The sequence below is a fragment of the Dama dama genome, chromosome 15 (assembly GCF_033118175.1).
Source record: "Dama dama isolate Ldn47 chromosome 15, ASM3311817v1, whole genome shotgun sequence".
Classification (NCBI taxonomy): Eukaryota; Metazoa; Chordata; class Mammalia; order Artiodactyla; family Cervidae; genus Dama; species Dama dama.
This window is the reverse complement of record NC_083695.1, coordinates 26041667-26065015: the sequence shown is the minus strand read 5'-3', so window position 1 is coordinate 26065015 and position 23349 is coordinate 26041667. Positions and strand designations below refer to the sequence as shown.

The 23349-nt window shown below is 35.5% G+C and overlaps 1 protein-coding gene across 1 annotated transcript in view; it reads left to right on the top strand.

Annotated features, from left to right (window-relative positions):
• CTNNA3 (catenin alpha 3) overlaps window positions 1–23349 on the top strand; it is a 1844203-nt gene that overhangs the window by 1335051 nt on the left and 485803 nt on the right. Inside the window, exon 13 of the mRNA XM_061163003.1 lies at window positions 23106–23306. Within this exon, the coding sequence (XP_061018986.1) occupies window positions 23106–23306 (201 nt within the window). The remainder of the gene's footprint in view (window positions 1–23105; window positions 23307–23349) is intronic.

Here is a 23349-nt window from a genome sequence, read left to right as displayed (position 1 = left end):
ATAAGGGAGGGATTAATATTCAAAATATATAAAGGGGCACAAATAATTAAATTGCAAGAAAACCAGTAACCAGATTTTTAAATGAGCAAAAGACTTGAATAAATGGTCAATAGATGTATGAGGATATTATTAACACTGCTAGTCTTCACGGAAATGCAAATCAAACCACAATGAGAGATTATCTCACAATTGTTAAAATGAGTATCATTAAAAAAGGCAAAAGATAACCAGTATTGGTGAAGAAGTGGAGAAAGGGACCCTTGATTATTGCTGATCAAAATGCACATTGGTGTAGCCATTAAGAAAAAACAGTATGGAAATTCCTTAAAAAATTAAAAGTAGAACTATAATATAATCCAGCAATCCCATTTCTGGGCATATATCCAAAGGAAATGAAATCAGGATTTCAGACATATCTGTATCTGCATGTTCACTGCAGCATTTTTGATGAGAGCCAAGATTTGGAAACAAATGTAAGTGCTGGGCAGCAAATGAATAGAGAAAAAGATATGGTATAAGAACATACAATGGACTGTGATTCTGCCATGAGAAAGAAGAAAAATCTGCCATTTATGAAAATATTGGTGAACCTAGAGGATAAGGGAATTTAGCCAGAGACAGCTGTATACTGCCTAGTGTCACTCATACGTGGAACACAACAGTGTAGAGACTAGAATAATGGTTACTAGGAGCTGGTAAAATGGGGTAAATGGGAAGATGGTAAAGCTTACAAAGTTGCAGTTTTGTTGAATGAATAACTCTAAAGATCTAATGAACAGGCATGATGATTATATTTGCTAATACTCTCCTGAATACAGGATAGATGCTAAAAAATAGATTTCAGGTGCTTTCATCACACACACAAAAATAACCTTGTGGGGAGATATGCTAATTAGCTTGACTATAATAATCATTTCACTATGTATATGTATATCAAATCATCATGTATACATTAAGTGAATGGATAGAATGAATTATTCTATTTACCACTGTGAATGAAGAAAGGAGCTAATTTACAAATGGGACTAATCTGCAAAATCAAAATACAAATATTTAATAATACAGTTAGCCATTGAAAAATGTGGGGGTTAAAGGTGCCAACCCCAGTGCAGTTGAAAATCCAAGTGTAATTTTACAGGGGCCTGCCCCATCCCTCTGTAGCTGAGGTTCCACAACCACAGATTGTGTAGTTCTGTAGTACTATTTTTTGGAAAAAATCTACATAAAATTGGACCTCCACAATTTGAACTCATGTTGTTTAAGGGTAAACTGTGTTTGAATGCTTATTAGATGCCAGGCACTGTGCTTTTTATGTATATTTTTATTTAGTATTTACAGCAGTCTCAGAGATTGTTAATCTTATTTACTCTATTTTGTTAATGAAGAAACCAAGGCTTAAGAAATATTGTTTGTTTTCTGAGTTTATAGAACTAGTAAGTAGCAGAGCCAAAATTATAATCTAGCACTGTGACAAGTAAATCCACATAAATTACTTGTGCTTGAATTCCTCTATATCCTATTATTGTCCTGTTTTTTTGTTTGTTTGTTTGTTTTTTCTTTCATTTATTTATTTTTCATGTATTTATTTGACTGCACCTGGTCTCAGTTGTGGCACTCAAAATCTTCACCTACAGCATGTGAACTCTTAGTTGTGGTATGTGGGATCTGGTTCCCTGACCAAAGATTGAATCTGGGCCCCAGAATTGAGAGTATACAGTCATAGACACGGGACCACCAGAGAAGTCCCTACTGCTGCATGTTGTGAAGTATGTTTTCAGAATGATGGTAGTTCCTGATTTCAGATGCAGAACATTCCAGAGGTTTCTGAGTAGTAGGTGAAGATTTTCTTCAGATGACAGCACAGGTCTATGGTATGGCAAGGTGATAAGCCAAGAAATTCTGCCTTTTGGCTTGATATATTTTATAACAGATGATACTTTGATAATGTTCTCTCTAAGGTTTGATGTAAAAAGTAGCCTACTTCTTTATTTGTCCTTTAATGTCATTTATGACAACCCCACTTTTTCACACGTTGTTGTCATTCACTCAGTTGTGTCCCCCTGCTTGCAACCCTACGGACTGCAGCACTCCAGACTCCACTGTCCTGCACCATCTCCCTGAGTTTGCTCTAATTCATCTCCTTTGAGTTGGTGATGCTATCTAACACATCTCAGCATCTGCTGTCCCTTTCTCGTTTCACCTTCAGTCTTTCCCAGCATCAGCTCTTCTTTTCCAATGAATCAGCTCTTCTTATCAGGTAGCCCAAATATAGGAGCTTCAGCTTTAGCATCAGTCCTTCCAATGAATATTCAAGGTTGATTTCCTTTAGGATTGACTAGTTTGATCTTACAGTCCAACGGACTTTCAAGTTCTTCTCCAGCACCACAGTTTGAAATCATCAGTTCTTTGGTACTCAGCCTTCTTTATGGTCCAACTCTCACATCTGTACATGACTATTGGGAAAAGAAAAACAACAACAACATAGCTTTGACTATATGGACCTTTACAGGAAACTGATGTCTCTGCCACACATGTACCACATGTCAAAATTTTGATGTGTGTAAGGTGTCACAGGTTTGAACTTATTTATTTGTGACTATAGCCAAAATTTTGTTTCATCATTTCAATGATAATATTTTATACTTCCTGTGGATTCTTTTGTACTAAAGTGATATTATTCTAAATGATCAACTGTTAAAAAAAAAAAACCTTTTATTTTATGAAAAAAATATTTAATTGGCTGTACCAGATGTTAGTTGCAACATGTAGGATCTAGTTGCCTGAAAAGGGATCGAACCCAGACTTCCTGCATTGGGAGTGCAGAGTACTAGACACTGGACCACCAGTAAAGTCCCAGCTTCTTTTTTTTTTTTAGTATTGAGATTTCTAGGACAAAAGATAGAAGAGGCAAACATGTAGGGAAGGAAAATAAATCAGATAAGTATGAATAAGTATGGATAAGTATCATTGACAAAGTATTCATTGCCAATTTTAACTGAGATGTTTTATTGGTATACATAATACTAAAAAAGAAAAAAAAATGTATGCCAACTTTCTGAAATTGAGGAGAGCAAAGGTAATAGTAGTCCATCAAACTACTATGCTTCAGCTAATATTAAACAACAAAGTAGACCACCAACCCTACAAATAAAGAGTGAGATAAAGACCATAGGTAAGAGTGAAAATTACTATTTGCAACTCAACAAACATGATTAGAAAAGGAAATAAAATAGAAAAGCAACTGAAGGAAAATTAAAGGAAAATGGAATCAGACCAGATGTTGTGAATCTGTTTTTCATGCAGAGATACTTAAATGCAAGAAATGGCCTTCCAGGCAAGGTTGCTGAGATAATAACACTGAATTGGGTTAAGATGGTTTGATTGGATGGTCTGACAGTGGAGGTTTAGAATTGAAAGGAGAATAAGCAGTGTAGGCAAATTGAGCTGTTTGCACTTTTAAAAAACATCTCATATCTTTATTTATGATCTTGAAGATTTTATTTTTCTGCTTTTTATTTAGACTTAGCATAAAAACACTGTGTGTTTGTTTCACATTTTTACCTGTTTACCTCATTACTATCAGCAATTTTTGCTGTCATTTTCCCTTTCTTCCTCATTTTATTAACATTGATTTCATTATAGTCCCTCCATTAGCTTTCCCGACTGTGATCTTTATTATATGAATGTGTGTGCCATGTGCTATGGTCTTTCATCATGTTTGAATCTTGGCAAAATTTTCTTTTAACTGCAGTACTTTGTAGATAGATTGTACTGGTCCCATGGAATTATTGTAATTGTTGGACATGACTGCTATCCATGCCAATTTGTACTTTGGAAGTTTCTGTATGATACAAAACTTGTTCCTGAGCACAGAAGTAGGAAAAAAGAACTAAGTTTTTCTTATGTTTAAATAGAAAGTTTTAAAATTTCTATACCTCTCTTTTCCTTTATCCAATCTAAGCTGAACTAAGATGTCCACACACAAATAGCATGGATGGTACTTTGCACATTGTAAACAGGCACCTAAAAACAATTAAATTGTGCAAAGAAAAAAAAAAAAAAAAAAAAACCTGCAATGTGGGAGACCAGAATTTGATCCCTGGGTCAGGAAGATCCCCTGGAGAAGGAAATGGCAACCCACTCCAGTACTCTTGCCTGGAAAATCCCATGGAGGGAGGAGCCTGGTAGGCTACAGTCCAGGGAGTCCCAAAGAGTTGGACACTACTGAGAGACTTCACTTTGGACTTTCAACAATAAATGAGTACCTAATTAAATAGTATTTATGAATTGGTTATGTAACACAACATTCTCCCGATAAAACATCTTTTGAATAATTTTTCATTTTTTTATATGCGTATCATGCTAGCAATGAATAGAACAGAATATCAGTTACTTGTCTTCAAACTCTCATAGTTGGAGACATTAGAGACTGCTGATCATATACATATCATTTTGATAGGAAAACTACTACACCTCTTCTTTCACAGTCATCAAGGAACATGTAAATACACAATGAACTTAAAAAAGACCCAGACATACTCATTTGATCAATCTGATCTCAGTGGAACAATCCATGGTATCAATATATAATGCAATGATATACGAACAAAAAGAAGTGCACCATAGGGAGAAAGGAAATGGTCTAATCACTCTTACTCATGTCTGACACTAATCACATTTCTTGTAGTTATTTGTTTACATGCTTATTTATGTCATTAGACTGTGAATTCTTTTGAAGCAGAGACAGTAACTTATTTATCTTGTCATCTCCTTTACCTGGCAAAATATCTAGTTGTAGAAACTCTAAATAATCACTGTATAAAGGAGTTTTTAAAATACCTGCCTACAGTTATTACTGGTTTTCAGGCAGAAAGAGAGCAAAAGTAATCCTGGAAAAAATAATGGTGTTAAGGTTTATTGGGGGCATCAGGTGTATATTTGACCTCAGCAATATATATTAACAGTTGGTGGTATGCTGAGTTATCTAAATTTTACCTATTGAAGTCTGCTCTTTAATAACATTGTTAATTAAAAAGAGAGCATGATTTAAAATGATAATCATTAAAATGATGGCATATATTGTTACATATAGTATTATTTTACAAAAAATAAATGCTTTACAAAAAATAAAAATTATCCATAATGCAGCTACCTATTAAAAGCTACTGTTAGGAGCTTGAAAATGTCTTTCCAGATTTTTTCTGGATAGGTGTGTAATGATACACTATATTATAAACAAATATATAAACATATTTTATAAAAATGCTATTTAAATAGATATAAAGCCTGATTTTTCCACTAAAATTATCACATAAGCATCCTTTTATGCAATTTTATAAACTTCATAAATTTTTAAAACATTTCAACAAATGTTCACCAATGTTTAGTGTGCATTATAAAATAAACTCATTGACATTTATTTCAATCATTAACTGTAGTTTAAATTTTATTCTGACATAAATTCATAAATCTACATATGTACAGGAGGGCATTTTGGTTTACTAGAAAAGGAATTTCTTTGAGAGTAATGATTTTGGGACTGTCATTTTCTGACCTCACTCTACCAATCCATTGCATATATCAAAGAGTAAATTTATTTCTCTAAAATGTTTAATAGCTATTCCAGTGATTTGTCGTTTGCCATTGCTAAACTGCTCATAAATATTTCTGTATCTGTCCCAGAAAGGAATTTTAAAGGGCGCTTTGCCTTTTAATTAGTTAGGTTTTCCATAACATTTCCATAAATTGGGTCTGTTTACAAGGTGTTAATACATGTCATCAGCTTTAGGTATCACTATCATGTGGATACCCAACTTATAATTAAGGTGAAAACCTTATAATCATTCCGTTGAAATTTTAATTCATCTAGTTTCACTTAGAGATCTCAATACTTTTAAAATTAAGTTCTGTAAATTGCATTGTTAATTATTTTTTCCAAATTACATCTTACCTATTAGGAGAAAAAAGAAAACAAACAAACAAACTAGATCTAACCAAGAGATTTTTAGTATTCTTTTAATATCTGAATAAATCATTTTTTATTCAATAACATTTTGGATTCAGTTTATTTTTCAGAGTTAAATTAGAAAATCAAATTACAGCATATAAACGCATAATACAACAAGAAAAAGAGAACTCTTTAGAGAAAAATTATGACACTGTTGACATTGGGAAAGAGTACAAAGGTTAAAAGCAGGTTAGAGTTGGATCCATTACAGAATTTTCTAGATTGCATTGTAAGAACTTCATGAAGATATTCCATGGAGAAGTAAATAATAAACACAGACTCTTTTTTATAAATAAGTTCATTTGTATCATTTTTTATTGCATTTAAATGCTATCATATGATATTTCTCTTTCTCTGACTTACTTTACTCAGTGTGATAATCTCAAAATCCATGTATGTTGCTGCAAATTGCATTATTTCATTCTTTATAATAGCTGAGTAATATTCCATTGTGTATATGTACCACATCTTCTTTATTGATTTCTCTGTTGATGAACATTTAGGTTACTTCTATGTCTTGGCTGTTGTAAATAGCACTGCAATGAAGATTGGAGTGTATGTATCCTTTGGATTATGTTCTTCACTGGATATATGCCCAGGAATGAGATCGCAGGATCAGACTTAGGAAAAGAACTTATGTTCACAAAAAGGGGTGAAGTGTTGGGGAAGGGATAGTCAGGGAGTTTGAGATTGACATGTACACACTGCTATTTTTTTAAATTTTACTTATTTATTTATTATTTTTGACTGTTCTGGATCTTCGTTGCTGCGCAGGCTTTCTCTAGTTGCAGCAAGCAGGGGCTCCTCTCTAATTTCAGTGTGTGGGCTTCTCATTGCAGAGTCTTCTCCTGCTGCAAAGCAGAGGCTCTAGGACACAGAGGCTTCAGTAGTTGTGACACATGGGCTCAGTAGTTGTGGATCCTGGGATCCTAGGTTCAGTAGTTCTGGCACATGAATTTATTTGCATGTGGGATCTTCCCAGACCAGAGATCAAAACCGTGCCTTCTGCATTAGCAGGTGGATTCTTTATCACTGAGCCACCAGGGAAGCCCCGTACCGCTATTCTTAAAACGGATAAGTGACAGGACCTACTACTGTATAGCACAGGAAATTCTGCTCAATACTCCATAACAACCCAATTGGGAAAAGAATTTGAAAAAGAATAGATATGTGTATATGTGTAACTGAATCACTATACTGTATACTTGAAACTAACACAACATTGTTAATCAACTGTTGAGTTCAGTTCAGTCGCTCAGTCGTGTCCGACTCTTTGCGACCCCATGAATCACAGCACGCCAGGCCTCCCTGTCCATCACTAACTCCCGGAGTTTACCCAGACTCATGCCCATCGAGTCAGTGATGCCATCCAGCCATCTCATCCTCTGTTGTCCCCTTCTCCTCCTGCCCCCAACCCCTCCCACCATCAGGGTCTTTTCCAATGAGTCAACTCTTTGCATGAGGTGGCCAAAGTATTGGAGTTTCAGCTTCAACATCAGTCCTTCCAGTGAACACCCAGGACTGATCTCCTTCAGGATGGACTGGTTGGATCTTCTTGCAGTCCAAGGGACTCTCAAGAGTCTTCTCCAACACCATAGTTCAAAACCATCAATTTTTCGGCACTCAGCTTTCTTCACAGTCCAACTCTCACATCCATACATGACCACTGGAAAAATCATAACCTTGACCAGACGAACCTTTGTTGGCAATGTCTCTGCTTTTTAATATGCTATCTAGGTTGGTCATAACTTGCCCAATCAACTGTACTCCAATATAAAATTTAAAAAAGTTTAAAAAAATAGACACAGACACTTTAGAAATCTGAGTTGATATGAAGTATATCTCATTCCCTGGAAGATAGTACCCATATATTATAAGCAGTATGTTTCGGGTGCTCAGTCACTCAGCCGTGTTTGACTCTTTGTGACCCAAAGGACTGTGTAGCTGGCCAGGCTCCTTTGTCCATAGAATTTTCTAGGTGAGAAAACTGGAGTGGGTTGCCAATTCCTATTCCAGGGGATTTTCCCAACTCAGGGATTAAACTCACATCTCTTGTGTCTCACTGCTGCATTGGCAGGTGGAATTTTACTACTAGCACCACTTGGGAAGCATATGTTTTACCCTTCACTTTTTATCAGTCCTTATAATGTACTGTCCAATTACTTGTAGTTTTGTAGTGATTTCAATATTGTTTAAAAAAAAATCATGCTGATCCAGAATATTTTGTGAATAACACCAATTTGGGGGTTGGAAATCACACCTTGTATTTGCTTCTAACCTCGTGGTCTTATCCACATGCATGGCAAATTCCATGTTTTAACAAGTTCCATGAAACAGTTATTAATGACTGAGAAAGAGAATTTATTTCATGAAGTCTACTTTGTAAATTTTTGTGCATCTGAGAGCCAAATATAAGAGAAATATAAAGTTCAACCAAAGAACATTGTGACTGAGTTTAAAATAAATGTTCTGACTAGGAAAATGAACTTCCCTAAGGTGTATATCCAGTAACAGCCTTGTCCTTTTTAATTGTTACCCTCATTTTTTTCTTTTTAATTATTACCCCCTTCTTTTCTTTTTAATATGAAAAATGTTTTTAGAAAGTGATTGAAGCAATCAAATTACATACTTAATATTCTGGAAAAATAAGGAAAGAAAGAAATACATATTATTTACATTTCTTTTTCCAGATTACAGACCATTCATTTGTTAATCATTTTTTTCTGTATATTTGCCACTTTATGTACTTTTTATTCTTTGAGTTTCTGTCCTACTATATGTTTCATATATCTCAAGGAAGTCGTTAAAAATAGTTCAGGATTTCTTCTCTCTGTGCCCAAAATTAAAAACTTCACAATTAGACACCCAAGTTGTTCTGCATTTTGAACTATAAGCAAGGAATAGCACCCAAATGAATACTGACTGTTTTCCTTACAAGAGTCTCCAGCAACAAAGGCATGCAACTTTAGCATCCAATGTGCAGAAACTGAATGGTTTTATTGCATAATATGGGAGAATTGCTCACTACTGTCTGTTCCTGCTGACAGTCCTGATGTTCAGTCTGGTAATATCCTCAAAGCTAATTTTTTTTTTTTAACTCAGTACTTCGATACTAGATGTTAATGTGTTCCTGGTCTATGGGAGGAGAAACAATGGGACAATTAAGCAAAAATTCAGTCTAGGGGGAGTCAGTGCAAGAAAGTAAGGATTGAATGAGAAAACCTAAGGTTTGGTTTACTTTTTCTGTCTGTTTTGTCAAGATGAATGAAGCATAAAATGCAATAACCTGGACTTTTGCTTTGACATCAGAATAGCCAAAAGGCTGAGGCATTAAACTGCATTTGCTAATTTCTTCTTCTATGGCTATCTTCTCCGTTCGTGTCTCTAGAATGCTTCAGGTTCCCTTTTCATGGAATTCTCCAGGCGAGAGTACTAGAGCAGGTACCCTTCTCCAGGGGATCTTACCAACCCAGGGATCGAACCTGAGTCTCCCATATTGCAGGCAGATTCTTTACCATCTGAGCCAATAGGGAAGCTAACGTCTCTATACAGATCCCAGATATTGACATTAGTAGAGCACTGGCCATGTAAGCTTTATAGAATTAAAAGTATCCCTCTAAATATGCTTAGATTGTATTTCATTCCAATTAGAATTAATGTGAAAACTTATTAATGCATTCAGTTATATAATAGTATAACAAACTTTTACAACAGTTTTATAAAATTTAGAAAATATTTTAAGTCTACAATTTCTCCTTCCCATTGTACATTTAAGTTAGCTGAATAATATAATTATAGAATTACTCTATTTTAAAGTCAGATGAGAACCTAGCATTTCTAGGACCTTAGTAAGTGAGACAAACTTGATTTTGAGTTATGGCTCAATTAATGTAACTATGAATTCTGGAAAGGTGCATTTCTGCTCAAAGACTTGATTTCTTCATCTTTAAAACTGATAGGTAAGGTGGTACAGTTACTTTGGAAGGCAGTTTGGCAGTTTCTAAGAAAGCTAAAAGCATATTCAACATATGATCTAGAAATCACACTCCTTGGTAATTACCAAAATGAAATGAAAACTTACATCCATACAAAAACATGCACACAGATGTTTATAGCAGCCCTTTTTCATAATTGTTAAAACCTGGATGCAATCAAAATGTCCTTCAGTAGGTGAATGAATAAATAAACTGTAGCATATCCCAGCAAAGGAATATTATCCAGTTTTAAAAAGAAATGAGCCAGCAAGCCATGGAGGAAGCTTGTGTATATTGCTAAATGAAAGAAGCCAATCTGAGAAAGATACATACTGCATGATTCCAATTATGTGACATTCTGAAGAAGCAAAACTATGGAGACAGTAAAAATATCAGTGGTTGCCAGGGGTTAGGGGGGTAGGTGAATGGTTAGAGTAATTCTTAGGGCGCTGCAGCTGTTCTGCATGATACTATGGTGGTGGATATATGTCATTATACATTTGTTCAGATCCAAGGACTGTAAAATAACAAGAGTGAACTCTAATGTATCAAACTATGAACACTGGGTGATAATGATGTGTCAGTGTAGATTCATGGATTATAAAAAATATACTACTCTGGTTGAGTATGTTGATATTGGGGAGACTGTGGATACAGGGTAAGTAGGAACTTTGATACTTCCTAGTCAATGTTACTATGAATGTAAAACTTCCCTTAAAAATAAGGTTTATTAATTTAAAAAAATGTAAATAAGAGACCTATTCCTTAGGATTGTTATAAGAATTTGATGAAATAATGTGCATGTGTTCCTTAACATGTACACATTATGGAAAACAGGCTTTCCAGAATTATTTGTTAAAAAGCAAATTGGTGATCAGAGATGTTACTGTGTAAAAGCTAAGAAAGAGTTAGGGAAAGGATCAAATTTTTTTCTTCGTTGTATTCTTGGAAAGTTGGAGAATGTTCAAAACTACTGCTACATTAATTGTAGATATTTGTAAGTTATGAATGATATTGAGTATGTAAGATTGAACATTAATAGTTTTCTTCCAGTTTAGAAACCGAACGCAGTGCTTTTTAAAGGTCTAAAGTGGACTTGGCACGGAATACTGAGTGTCTGAAGAATCTCCTTTGTTGTTAGAATTGTTGACCCAATATTTATTTATTAACTATATTATATAGTTTACATTAGGGTTCACTCTGTGTTATAAATTTTATGAATTTTATAAATGTAATAATGACATGTATCCATCATGACAGTATCATACAGAATAGTTTAACTATGCTGAAAATCCCCTGTGTTACATCAATTCATTCCTCTCTTTTTACCAATAAAACCCTGGCAATCACTGAATTTTTTTTTTTTTTTTACTTGTCCCTAGTTTTAGCCTTTTCCAATATGTCATATAGCTGAAATACCACAGTATGTAACCTTTTCGTATTGACTTAATTCATTATTAATATGTATTTAAATTTCCCCCATGTCTTTTTGTAGCTTGATATTGAATAGCTGATTTGTTTTCATTGCTGTTTAATTTTTCATTGCTGTTTAATATTCCATTGTATCAATGTATAACAGTTTCCTTATCCATTCTACTGTTGACAGAGAATGGTTGCTTGCAAGTTTTGGTAATTATAAGCCAAACTTCAATAAATATTCATGTGAAGGTTTTGTGTAGATGTAAGCTTTCAACTCATTTGAGTAAATACCAAGGACATTGAGTAAATACCACAACTGCTAGTTCATATGTTAAGAGCTTGTTAGGTCTTATTAAAAAAAAAAAAAAAATACCAAATTGGCTTTCAAAGTGGCCATACAGTTTTGCATTTCCAACAGCAATGAATTAGAGTTCCTGTTGCTCCAAAATCTCTCAGTATTGGTATCTCAGGGTTCTGAATTTTGGTCATTCTAATAGTTGTGCAGTTTTAATTGCATATCTCACTGTTTTAATTGCAGTTCCTTGATGATATGTAATGTTAAGCCTATTTTCATATGCTTATTTTTCATCTGTATGTTTTCTTTGGGTGTCTGGTTGTATCTTATTCTAACATTTTTAGATATTTTTGTTTTATTTTTATTTTTGAATTTTAAGAATTCTTTGTGGATTTAGAATACCAGTCCTTTGGCAGATGTATTTTGCATTTTCCCCCCCTAATCTGTGGCTTGCCTTTTCATTCACTTAACAGTGCCTTTCACAGAGCAGATGTTTCAAATTTTTGTTAAGTCCACTTTGTTAATTTTTCTTTCTTTCTTTGCTTTTTTTTTTTTTTTTTACTTTTGGTGTAGTATTTAAAAAGTCATTTCTAAATTCAAAGTTAACCTAGATTTTCTCCTAGGAGTTTTAAAGTTTTGCATCTTACATATAGATTTATGATTCCACATTTAATTTATCATTCACATTTTTCCCCTGGATAGAAAAACTACTTGAAAAAGTAGTAGCTACCAAGACAAAATACACAATGTATAATTTTTCAAAATCGAAAGCAAGATTTTTACAGATTTAAAGCGTTATAAGTTTATTATTGGGAGACACAATAATGCTTGTTTAAAGAGAATTGAATAAAGAAGGAATGGCTAAATAAAATATCTTAGAGAAAAACTGGCTAATGGTCTGACAGAGTAGTAAAAATGTAAGCTTTAGGGTATTGTTTTCCATAAAAATTATTCCCATCTCTGTCAAACATTTATTTGCATTCCTATGGGCCAAGAATTACTGGCTTTGCTATCTCTTTTAAACAAATTGAGCATCTACAGAATTGTAAAATTTCCTAACCAATAGTAAATAGCGGGTGGAAAAAAGATACACACTGATGGAGAATTAGATGTCTGCCAGGTATGCTTGGCTCTCAATGTCTGAGGACAAGCAGGAGTACCTTTTGCCTGTTTTTAAGCTTTTAACTAGTCTTTACTTCACAAAGAAAACTGTTATAACAGCCTACTTAAGACTTATGAAAAGAAATATGAAAGCTTCAGTGGCTTTCTGTGTATGTTTTATTTCTATAGAATTATATCTGCATAAATTCTTCAGAATTCCTTTAAGTATAGTTTGGTAAAGAACTAGTTTGGGAATAACAATCTTTATGTTCCTTTTGATTGCTGTCAGAAGTGTGTCAAGTAAGTTGAGCTGGTTCAGGTCCAATGAAGAATAAATGGCTTATAGTGAAATTGAGCAAACTTTAAAATTTAACAAACTGATAAAGACTAACAAAACTTGATGATAAAATGATAAGATGAAAGGATAATTTTGACTATTATCTTTGGGGAAGAATAAAAGATGATGAAAGAAAGTAATTCTTAACCGTATTTTATAATAACTATAAATTGAGTAAAATTTTCAAAAATTGTAAATCAGTATATTCTAAACCTGCAACTTATATAATATTTTACATCAAATATACTTAAATTAAAATTTTTAAAAAATTAGAAAGTAATTCTTCTGGTTACTGGATTGTAAACATTTTACAGACAGGGATTTGCCTATTTATCTTCTATATAATTTACATTTTCTAACACATCATAATACTTAGTCTCAGGAAAGGAGATAGAGGAAGGTTTTAAGGATGTAGAAAAGGGATGCAAAATTTCAAGAGGTTTTGCATTTAGCTACATACATGTTCTTTATTCTCAAAATAGCACTTACCTAAATCTTTATGTAGGATATTAGTTAATTTGGAGAACAATTTTCAAGATCAAATCTTACTAAAAAGATATTTTGGCCACCTTTAGGTAGATACACAAACAGCAATTTAACATATGCCTGTGTTTTCCATTGGCTTTTTAGCTTCATGTGTTTTGTTAAAAGAGAAAATAAAATTATTGTGTAGTTGCCTATGTAACGAATTTTAAATTTACAGGTATAGATCCAAGTGTGCAAAAATGAAAACTTATTTTCTTGTAATTAAAATCAGTTAAATCTCTGAGCTCATGTACAATGGGCTGCTAATCTTTATCTTGCCAATAATAGAATTCTAACTCTTTTGGCTTAAAACACAGTCTCTTTAGAATAAAAGTTTTCTCTTTATTAAAATATTCTTTTCTCTCTTCTTCTCAGAATTTTGTTTTACATATGCATTTATCAGGGGAAGAAACAGTTGGTGGTATATTATTCCCCATTCAATGGATTATAGCAAAGACACTCTACCTCTTTAGGTTTTGCCATTGATCTATTCAAAGCCCAGCTTTGGGAATTAAAAGAAAGCAACTTTTACCTCTCAATGGACGTGAGTTTGAGCAAGCTCTGGGAGGTGGTGAAGGACAGGGAAACTTGGTGTGCTGCAGTCCTGGGGCTGTAAAGAGTCAGACACGACTGAGCAACTGAACAACAACCCCTCAACTAAGTATGGCTTTTGCAAATGAAATGTGCTTCCACTTTAGGTCTGTTCTTTGGACTATGGATTTATACAATTCTGCTTTAGAGGTTAAAAGTCAATAAATTAACTTCTCACTGGATTTTGTTTGTTTCTACTCTCCCTGAGGCAAGTTCTATCTTTGTAGAAAACTGAAGAATTAAAAATCATAGAAAGCATTTATATGTATTTCAAAATTTTATTGTGACTATACTTGCTGCAGTGACTAGAGAAGGAATCACCCAGAGAAGTCTGCAACAAATGAGATAACTTGTCGTCTAAGATCAGTTCATTTATTGCCCTGTTTATTACTGTTTTCCAGCAAAACAGAAATCACCCTTTGCATCTCAGAATAGCTATAAAATGAGCAATAGAAATTGCTAGTAGTTCAGCAATTCTATGCTCTTAAAATAATGTGATTCAGGATTTTCAGTAATACTAAGACATTTCATCACTCACCCCAAATCAAATGTTAAGCTGACACCCTGAAGCGATTAAGACATATCTTCAACCAATCCTTCAAAATGTATAATACAGTTGACCTTTGAAAAACATGGGTTTGAACTGCACAGGTCCACTTACACAAGGATAATTTTCAATAGTAAATATCACAGTACTACACCATCTGGGGTTTGTCGAATCTGCAGAGGAACTGGGGATATGGAGACTCAGCTACAAGTTATATACAAGTTAACCCCAATATTGTTCAAGGGTCAACAGTTGCTGAATATACTTGTTTTATAATAACATTTTCTTTCTTTTAAACCTTATTGTAAAAATTACATAATTGTTGAGTTCAGGTATGCCTGTAATTGAGAAAAAAGTAAATTTGGAAGTGGAATTCCTAATGATTTTCATATGTCTAAAGAGCTTCCCTGGTGGTTTAGTGGTAAAGTATCTGCCTGCTAATGTAGGAGATGTACATTGGATCCCTGGGAGGTGAAGATCCCCTGAAGAAAGAAATGGCAGGCCACTCCAATATTCTTGCCTGGAAAATCCCATGGACAGAGGAGCCTGGAGGGCTTCAGTCCATGGGGTCACAAAAGTCGGACATGGCTAAATGACTAAACAACAACAACAAAAGAGTAAACTCATTCCAACAGCAAAGACTTACGACATATCAGTAGAAAGTTTTTCACAGAGTATTTGGTGTTTTATTTCCTTGCTAGAGATGTGGGGTTATAAAGCTAGACCTAAAACATTCAGCTATCATGAAGGCCTTTTTAATTACTTAAATTCACCTGAAATATGACTAGTAAAGAAATAATTGTTTTTAAGAAATTAGCTTAATGTTTAGTTATTGTGTATGTGGGAGGTGCCCATTCTTTTTTTTTCTTTTTCTGGCACTCTATGTTTAGCATTTCATGCAAATAATTGTTGCTGGCATTTTGTGAAACATTCAGCATAATGGTGAAGTGTCACAATAATGGAAATCTTGCAAAAACCTTTCTTAATGTTTCTGTGCTATATTTAATATTAGTAATTCAAAAGATCATTTAGTCATCATCTCCAATGTTCTCAATATAACTGCTTCAGAGAAACTCTGTTACATGCCTCTTGTCATTTATTTCCCTTATTTTACATTTATATTTTCATGTAAGGTTTTTATTTTCATATCTGACTCTACCTCTATAATTCTTCACCATAATTAACACCACAGCTTTTGACTGTGTTGCTCAATCTAAAGCAATAACCACACAAACTTCTATAAGGCCAAGAAAAAAAGAATCAGAAAAATTCTTACTATATTTTTTATTCTCTGCTTAAAGTAATAAAATAATTTGTAAGTATATATTGCCTTGTTTTATAGAAAAAGTGAACATTTAATCATTGTTAGTGAATATCCCTTGTGCATTTTTCCTGTGCAAAATCATAGAAAAAAATAGTTCATGACAGCTATGATATCACCTTTAATTAAACAGAAGTTACTGAGTTTATTAGATCATTAATCTTCTAAGAATGAGCAATGTTTTTTCTTTCCTAAATATCTTTTTACTTTCATAGAACTGAGCAAAAACAGCTCTGCAATCTAAAATTAAGCAACCATAGTGAATACAGATTAAACATTTATTGAGTACATATATGTTGTTTGCTTTTTATTTTTTTAAATCTTACCAGCATACTTGAAAAGTAACCGTTTCTTAATGTGTCATTAAAGGGTGCATCTGTGGATTTCTTAAAAACTGGTAATTATTATTCCTTCCACATTTATACTTGTACTTCAGTTCCAGGGGAAACATGATGGTGATGATACACATGTGCTTTCTGTTGAGATGGGACTGTGCCTGGATTTATTATAAGCCTTAATGACACATTCATAACTGAATGCCACAAATTAGGTTAAAACTCCAGTGAATTTATAATGAAGGTTTTCAGTACTTAATCTTTTTTATTCAAATGAACTTACTGCCCTTAATATTGGTTAAATTGACTAAATTTAAGGCTACAGAAATGTGTCTAACAATGTTTATAACCCATAATTTAGGATTTAGACAAAATAATTTACTATCCCCAGGTGCGTCTTATAAGAAGAATTCATTCATTCATTCAATAGACATTATCCTGACAGATGCCCTGTACTGTGCCAAGGGCTAGATACCTCAAGGAATAAGATAAAATTCCTGCACTTGTATTTATTTGCCAGTCTACTGGAGAAATAGTTTCATTTGTACCTCATTAAAACACAGAAAGAAACTCTAATGAAAACATGTAAACTATTTTATATGAAACCCAAACATCATGGAACTGAATTTGCCTGTCCTGAGGCAGGGCATTTAACTAGTGTTTTGAAAGAATATTATGAGCAAGCAGGCCAGAGGGGATTGGCAATTGTGATATTATGGTTTGGAATAAGAATTACATATCAATCAGTCTCTCCCATCAAGAAGCTTCCATAAGCCTCTTATCCTTCTCCATCAGAGGGTAGACATACTGAAAACCACAATCATAGAAAACTAACCAATCTGATCACATGGACCACAGCCTTGTCTAACTCAATGAAACTATGAGTCATGCTGTGTAGGGCCACCCAAGACGGCCTGGTCATGGTGGAGAGTTCTGACAAAACGTGGTCCACTGGAGAAGGGATTGGCACACCACTTCAGTATTCTTGCCTTGGGAATCCCATGAACAGTAGGAAAGAGCAAAAGAACAGGACACTGAGAGATGAACTCCCCAGGTCAGTAGGTGCCCAATATGCTACTGGAGAGCAGTGGAGAAATAACTTCAGAAAGAATGAAGGGACGGAGCCAAAGCAGAAAAAAAAAAAAAAAAAAAAAAAAACCAGCTGTGGATGTGACTGGTGATGGAAGTAAAGTCCAATGCTGTAAAAGGCAATATTGCATAGGAACCTGGAATGTTAGATCCATGAATCAAGGCAAATTGGAAGAGATCAAACAGGAGATGGCAAGAGTGAACATTAACATGTTAGGAATCAGCTAACTAAAATGGACAGGAATGGGTGAATTTAACTCACAAGATCATTATATCTACTACTGTGGACAAGAACCCCTTAAAAGAAATGGAGTATCCATCATAGTCAACAAGAGTCCGAAATGCAGTACTTGGATGCAATCTCAAAAACGACAGAATGACCTCTGTTCATTTCCAATGCAAGCCATTCCATATCACAGTAACCCAAGTCTATGCCCTGACCAATAATGCTGAAAACCTGAAGTTGAATGGTTCTATGAAGACCTACAAGATCTTCTAGAACTAACACCCAAAAAAGATGTCCTCTTCATTATAGGGGACTGGAATACAAAAGTAGGAAGCCAATAAATACCTGGAGTAATGGGCAAATTTCCCCTTGGAGTACAGAATGAAGCAGGGCAAAGGCTAATAGAGTTGTGCCAAAAGAAGGCACAGGTCATAACAAACACCCTCTTCCAATAACACAAGAGAAGACTCTACACATGGGTATCACCAGATGGTCAATACTGAAATCAGATTGATCGTATTCTTTGCAGCCAAAGATGGAGAAGCTCTATACAGTCAGCAAAAGCAAGATCGGGAGCTGACTGTGGCTCAGATCATGAACTCCTTAACTCTGCCAAAGTCAGACTTAAATTGAGGAAAGTAGGGAAAACCACTAGACCATTCAGATATGACCTAAACCAAATCCCTTATGACTATACAGTAGAACTGAGAAATAGATTTAAGGGACTAGATCTGATAGAATGCCTGATGAACTATGGACAGAGGTTCATGACATTGTACAGGAGGGAGTGATCAAGACCATCCCCAAAGAAAAGAAATGCGAAAAGACAAGTGGCTGTCTGAGGAGGCTTTGCAAACAACTATGAAAAGAAGAGAAGCAAAAGGCAAAGAAGGAAAGGGAAGATATACCCATTTGAATGCAGAGTTCCAAAGAATAGCAAGGAGAGATAAGAAAGCCTTCCTCAGTGATCAATGCAAAGAAATAGAGGAAAACAATAGAATGGGAAAGACTAGAGATCTCTTCAAGATTTAGAAACAACAAGGGAAATTTTTATGCAGAGATGGGCACAATAAAGGACAGAAATGATATGGACCTAACAGAAGCAAAAGTTGTTAGGAACAGGTGGAAAAAATACACAGAAGAACTATACAGAAAACATCTTCATGACCCAGATAATCATGATGGTGTGATCACTCACCTAGAGACAGACATCCTGGAATGCGAAATCAAGTGTGCCTTAGGAAGCATCACTAGGAACAAGGCTAGTGGAGATGATGGAATTCCAGTTGAACTATTTCAAATCCTAAAAGATGATGTTGTTAAAGTGCTGTACTCAATATGCCAGCAAATCTAGAAATCTCAGCAGTGGCCACAGGACTGGAAAAGTTAAGTTTTCATTCCAATCCCAAAGAAAGGGAATCCCAAAGATGCTCAAACTACTGCACAATTGCATGCGTCTCACATGCTAGCAAAGTAATGCTCAAATTTCTCCAAGCCAGGCTTCAATAGTACATGAACCGTGAACTTCCAGATGTTCAAGCTGCATTGTGTAAAGGCAGAGGGACCAGAGATCAAATTGCCAACATCCTCTGGATCATCGAAAAAGCAAGAGAGTTCCAGAAAAACATCTATTTCTGCTTTATTGACTATGCCAAAGCCTTTGACTATGTGAATCACAACATTCTGTGGAAAATTCTTTAAGAGATGGGAATACCAGACCACCTACCTTCCTCCTAGAAATCTGTATCCAGGTCAAGAAGCAACAGAACTGGACATGGAACAACAGACTGGTCAAATCGGGAATGGAGTACATCAAGGCTGTCTATTGTCACCCTGCTTATTTAACTTATATGAAGAGAACATCATGTGAAATGCCAGGCTGGATGAAGCGCAAGCTGAAATCAAGATTGCTGAGAGAAATATTAATAACTTCAGATATGCAGATGACACTACCCTTATGGCAGAAAGTGAAGAACTAAATAGCCTCTTGATACAAGTTAAAGAATAGAGTGAAAAAGTTGGCTTAAAACTCAACATTCAGAAAACTAAGATCATGGCATCTGGTCCCATCACTTCACAGCAAATAGATGGGGAAACAGTGACTTTATTGTTTGGGGCTCCAAAATCACTGCAGATGGTGACTGCAGCCATGAAATAAAGGACCTCACTCCTTTAAGAAAAGTTATGACCAACCTAGACAGCATATTAAAAAGAAGAGACATTACTTTTCTGATAAAGGTCTATTTAGTCAAAGCTATGGTTTTTCCAGTAGTCAAGTATGGATGTGAGTGGACTGTATAAAAACTTGAGCACCAGAGAACTGATGCTTTTGGTGCCGGTGAAGACTCTTCAGAGTTCTTTGAACAGCAAGGTGGTCCAACCAGTCCATCCTAAAGGAAATCAGTCCTGAATATTCATTGGAAGGACTGATGCTGGATCTGAAACTCCAATATTTTGGCCACCTGATGTGAAGAACCAACTCATTGGGAAAGACCCTGATTCTGGGAAAGATTGAACTCAGGAGGAAAAGGGGACAACAGAGGATGAGATGGTTGGGTGGCATCACCGACTCAATGTATATGAGTTCTGAGTAAACTCTGGGAGTTGGTGATGAACAGGGAGGCCTGGCCTACTGTAGTCCATGGGGTCACAAAGATTTGGACAGGACTGAGAGACTGAACTGACTGATTTGGTATTTTCCTATTTCTGGCACAAAGGCCCTAAAACCCTTGGAATGCACTAAGTGATAAGAGCAATAAAGGTGTCTTTAGTTATGTTAATGAAGTGATTTTGAGGAACGACCCCCCAAGGATAGAGGCTGAATGACCGGGCAAACCACCAAGTGATTAGAGGGTTTCAGTTCCTCCTCTTTACTTCTGGGAAGGGAAGAGCAGCTGGAGGCTGAATTGATTTCCAATGGCCAATGATTTAATCAATCGAGCCTATGAAATAGAGCCTCCATAAAATCCCCAAATGATGGGGTTTAGAGAGCTTCCAGGTTGGTGAACCCATGGAGACCTGGGGAAAGTGATGTTCCTAGAGAGGGTGTGGAAACTCTGTCTTTCCCTATCCTTCCTCTCTGCTTCTCTTCCATCTGGCCATTCCTGAGTTATAAAAGCTACATCTAGTCAGTGAAATGTTTCTCTGAGTTTTTTGAGCTACTCTAGTAAATTAATCATGCCTGAAAAGGAGGTTGTGGGAACCTCTGATTTATAGTCAGTTAGTCAGAAATACATGTAACAACCTCAACTTGGATGCATGTCTGAGGTCTGAGGAGGGGGTCATGGGAACCTTTAGTTTGTAGCAGTTAGTCAGAAGCAGAGGTAAAAGTCTTGGCTTATGATTGCTGTCTGTAGTAGGGGTGGAAAGTGGTAGTCTTGTGAGACCAAACCCTTAACCTGTGGAACCTGTGGAATCTGATGCTATCTCCAGGTGTGTGTGTGTGTGTGTGTGTGTGTGTGTGTGTGTGTGTGTTAGTAGCTCAGTCATGTCTGACTCTTTGTGACTCCATGGGCTGTAGCACTCCTGTGTGCCAGGCTCCTCTGTCCATGGAATTCTCCAGGCAAGAATATTGGAGTGGGTTGTCATTCCCTTCTCCAGGGCATCTTCTGGACCAAGGGATTGAACCTGGGTCTCCTGCTTTGCAGACAGATCCTTTACTGTCTGAGCCACCTGGAAAGAACACATCTCCAGGTAGATAGTGTTGAAATTGAGTTGAATTCCAGATCACCCAGTTGGTGTACAGAGAGTTGCTAGTTGGTGTGGAAAAGCCTACATACACAAACACGTATATAGACCCAAGTGAAGTTGGGTCTAGAAACCCAAAAGAGCCGTCTTGGTCAAGGTTCTAGTATGCTCACTGGCACAGAGGCTTGAAAAATTATGGCAGGTGTGGAAAATTATAAAATAAATATAACTGAAGCATAAGAGGCCTGCAGAGGATCAGTAGACATCAAGTCTTAGAAGTTCACTGGGGATCATATTCTTTGATAGTTGGGATTTTATGCTTTGCACAATAAGAGGAAGGTGTGACTCTGCAAAGAAATAGCCTTATGAATGCCTGTCTTGTGCAGCCTATCTGCAGAAAATCGGCAAGTCCAGAGAGGAGAGAGAAAGTGAAAAAGTTAACAATATGTTATGGAATTACTGAGGCCTTTTTTGTTGTAGTTGTTTTCTGTGCATGTTTTAGAGTAATAGAGGCTTAAAATATTTTGGGTGGGGATTCATTTAATAAAGACAGAAACCATTCTTTTAATATCCTTTTAATTTCTTAGAAATATCATTGCCCATGCTTGTTGATATCCCACATGTTTACTCAGCTCCACTCCTTAGTTTTGTCTGGGAGCATTAACCATTTTATAGGAAAAAGAAAATCACACTGTTGTACTATACTAATAACTCTCTTCTTAATAACTAATGTCTTCATGCACTAATCATGCAAAAAAGGAAGGAGAAAAAGAAGTCTGGAGCTACTCTTTAGAGTGAGCAAGTTTCTCTGGGATTCATTTTCTTCAAGTCAATCAATCTTCATAAAGCCCTTTTTATATATGAGTCTTTTCACAGTTGTAGTGAGGTTGCTGCTTTACAATATAAAATTTATACATTTCACAGTTTTCATCATTTCCTAATTTATAAGTTTTCTATAGTTGTATTAAATAGCTTACATCAATGAATAGTAGTTGAATGGAATGCTGTAGTTTTGTCTTTCTCTATGTTTAGTATAGTTTGATAATCTGCATAATGTTGCTTTAATTAGAATTCTCTTCCATCATTATATATTTTATTTTGTTTTAATATAGAATCTTCCCTTAATTTCCATTTATAAACCATTCAAATCTAAAATCTAATCTATTGGAATCAGAATCTAAAATCAGATACAATCTATAAGAATTGATGATAAAAATGCAAAGTTTTTATTTTACGAGTTGTGCTTTTTAAAAAAGGAATAAGCAGAATTGTCTGTATTTTTTCTTCTTAGTTGTCAATGCCCTTCATTCCCAATGTGTACCTTGTGTGCAACCAGAAATTAACATGAATTACAGTAGTGGTGCTAGTCGGAAGGAACACTCCTGTCAGTGCGGGAGACTTAAGAGACACAGGTTCAATCCCTGGGTTGGGAAGATCCCCTGGAGGAGGGCATGGCGACCCACTCTAGTATTCTTGCCTGGAGAATCCCATGGACAGAGGAGCCTGGCAGGCTACAGTCCATAGCGTCACACAGAGTTGGACAAAATTGAAGTGGCATAGCACGCATGCACACAGAGTATGCTAGATTTGTGTGATTAAAAAAACAAAATGAAACAAACCCACTAAACTAATTTGATCTGTTTACTTACAGAGAGCCATATCTTAGAAGATGTCAACAAATGTATCATAGCCTTGAGAGACCAGGACGCTGATAATCTAGACCGAGCTGCAGGTGCCATCAGAGGACGGGCAGCAAGAGTTGCTCACATTGTCACAGGTGAAATGGACAGTTATGAGCCAGGGGCTTACACGGAAGGTGTGATGAGAAATGTGAACTTTCTGACAAGCACTGGTAAGTCTCTGTCCTTAATTACAGTGGCTCTCTTCCCAATATT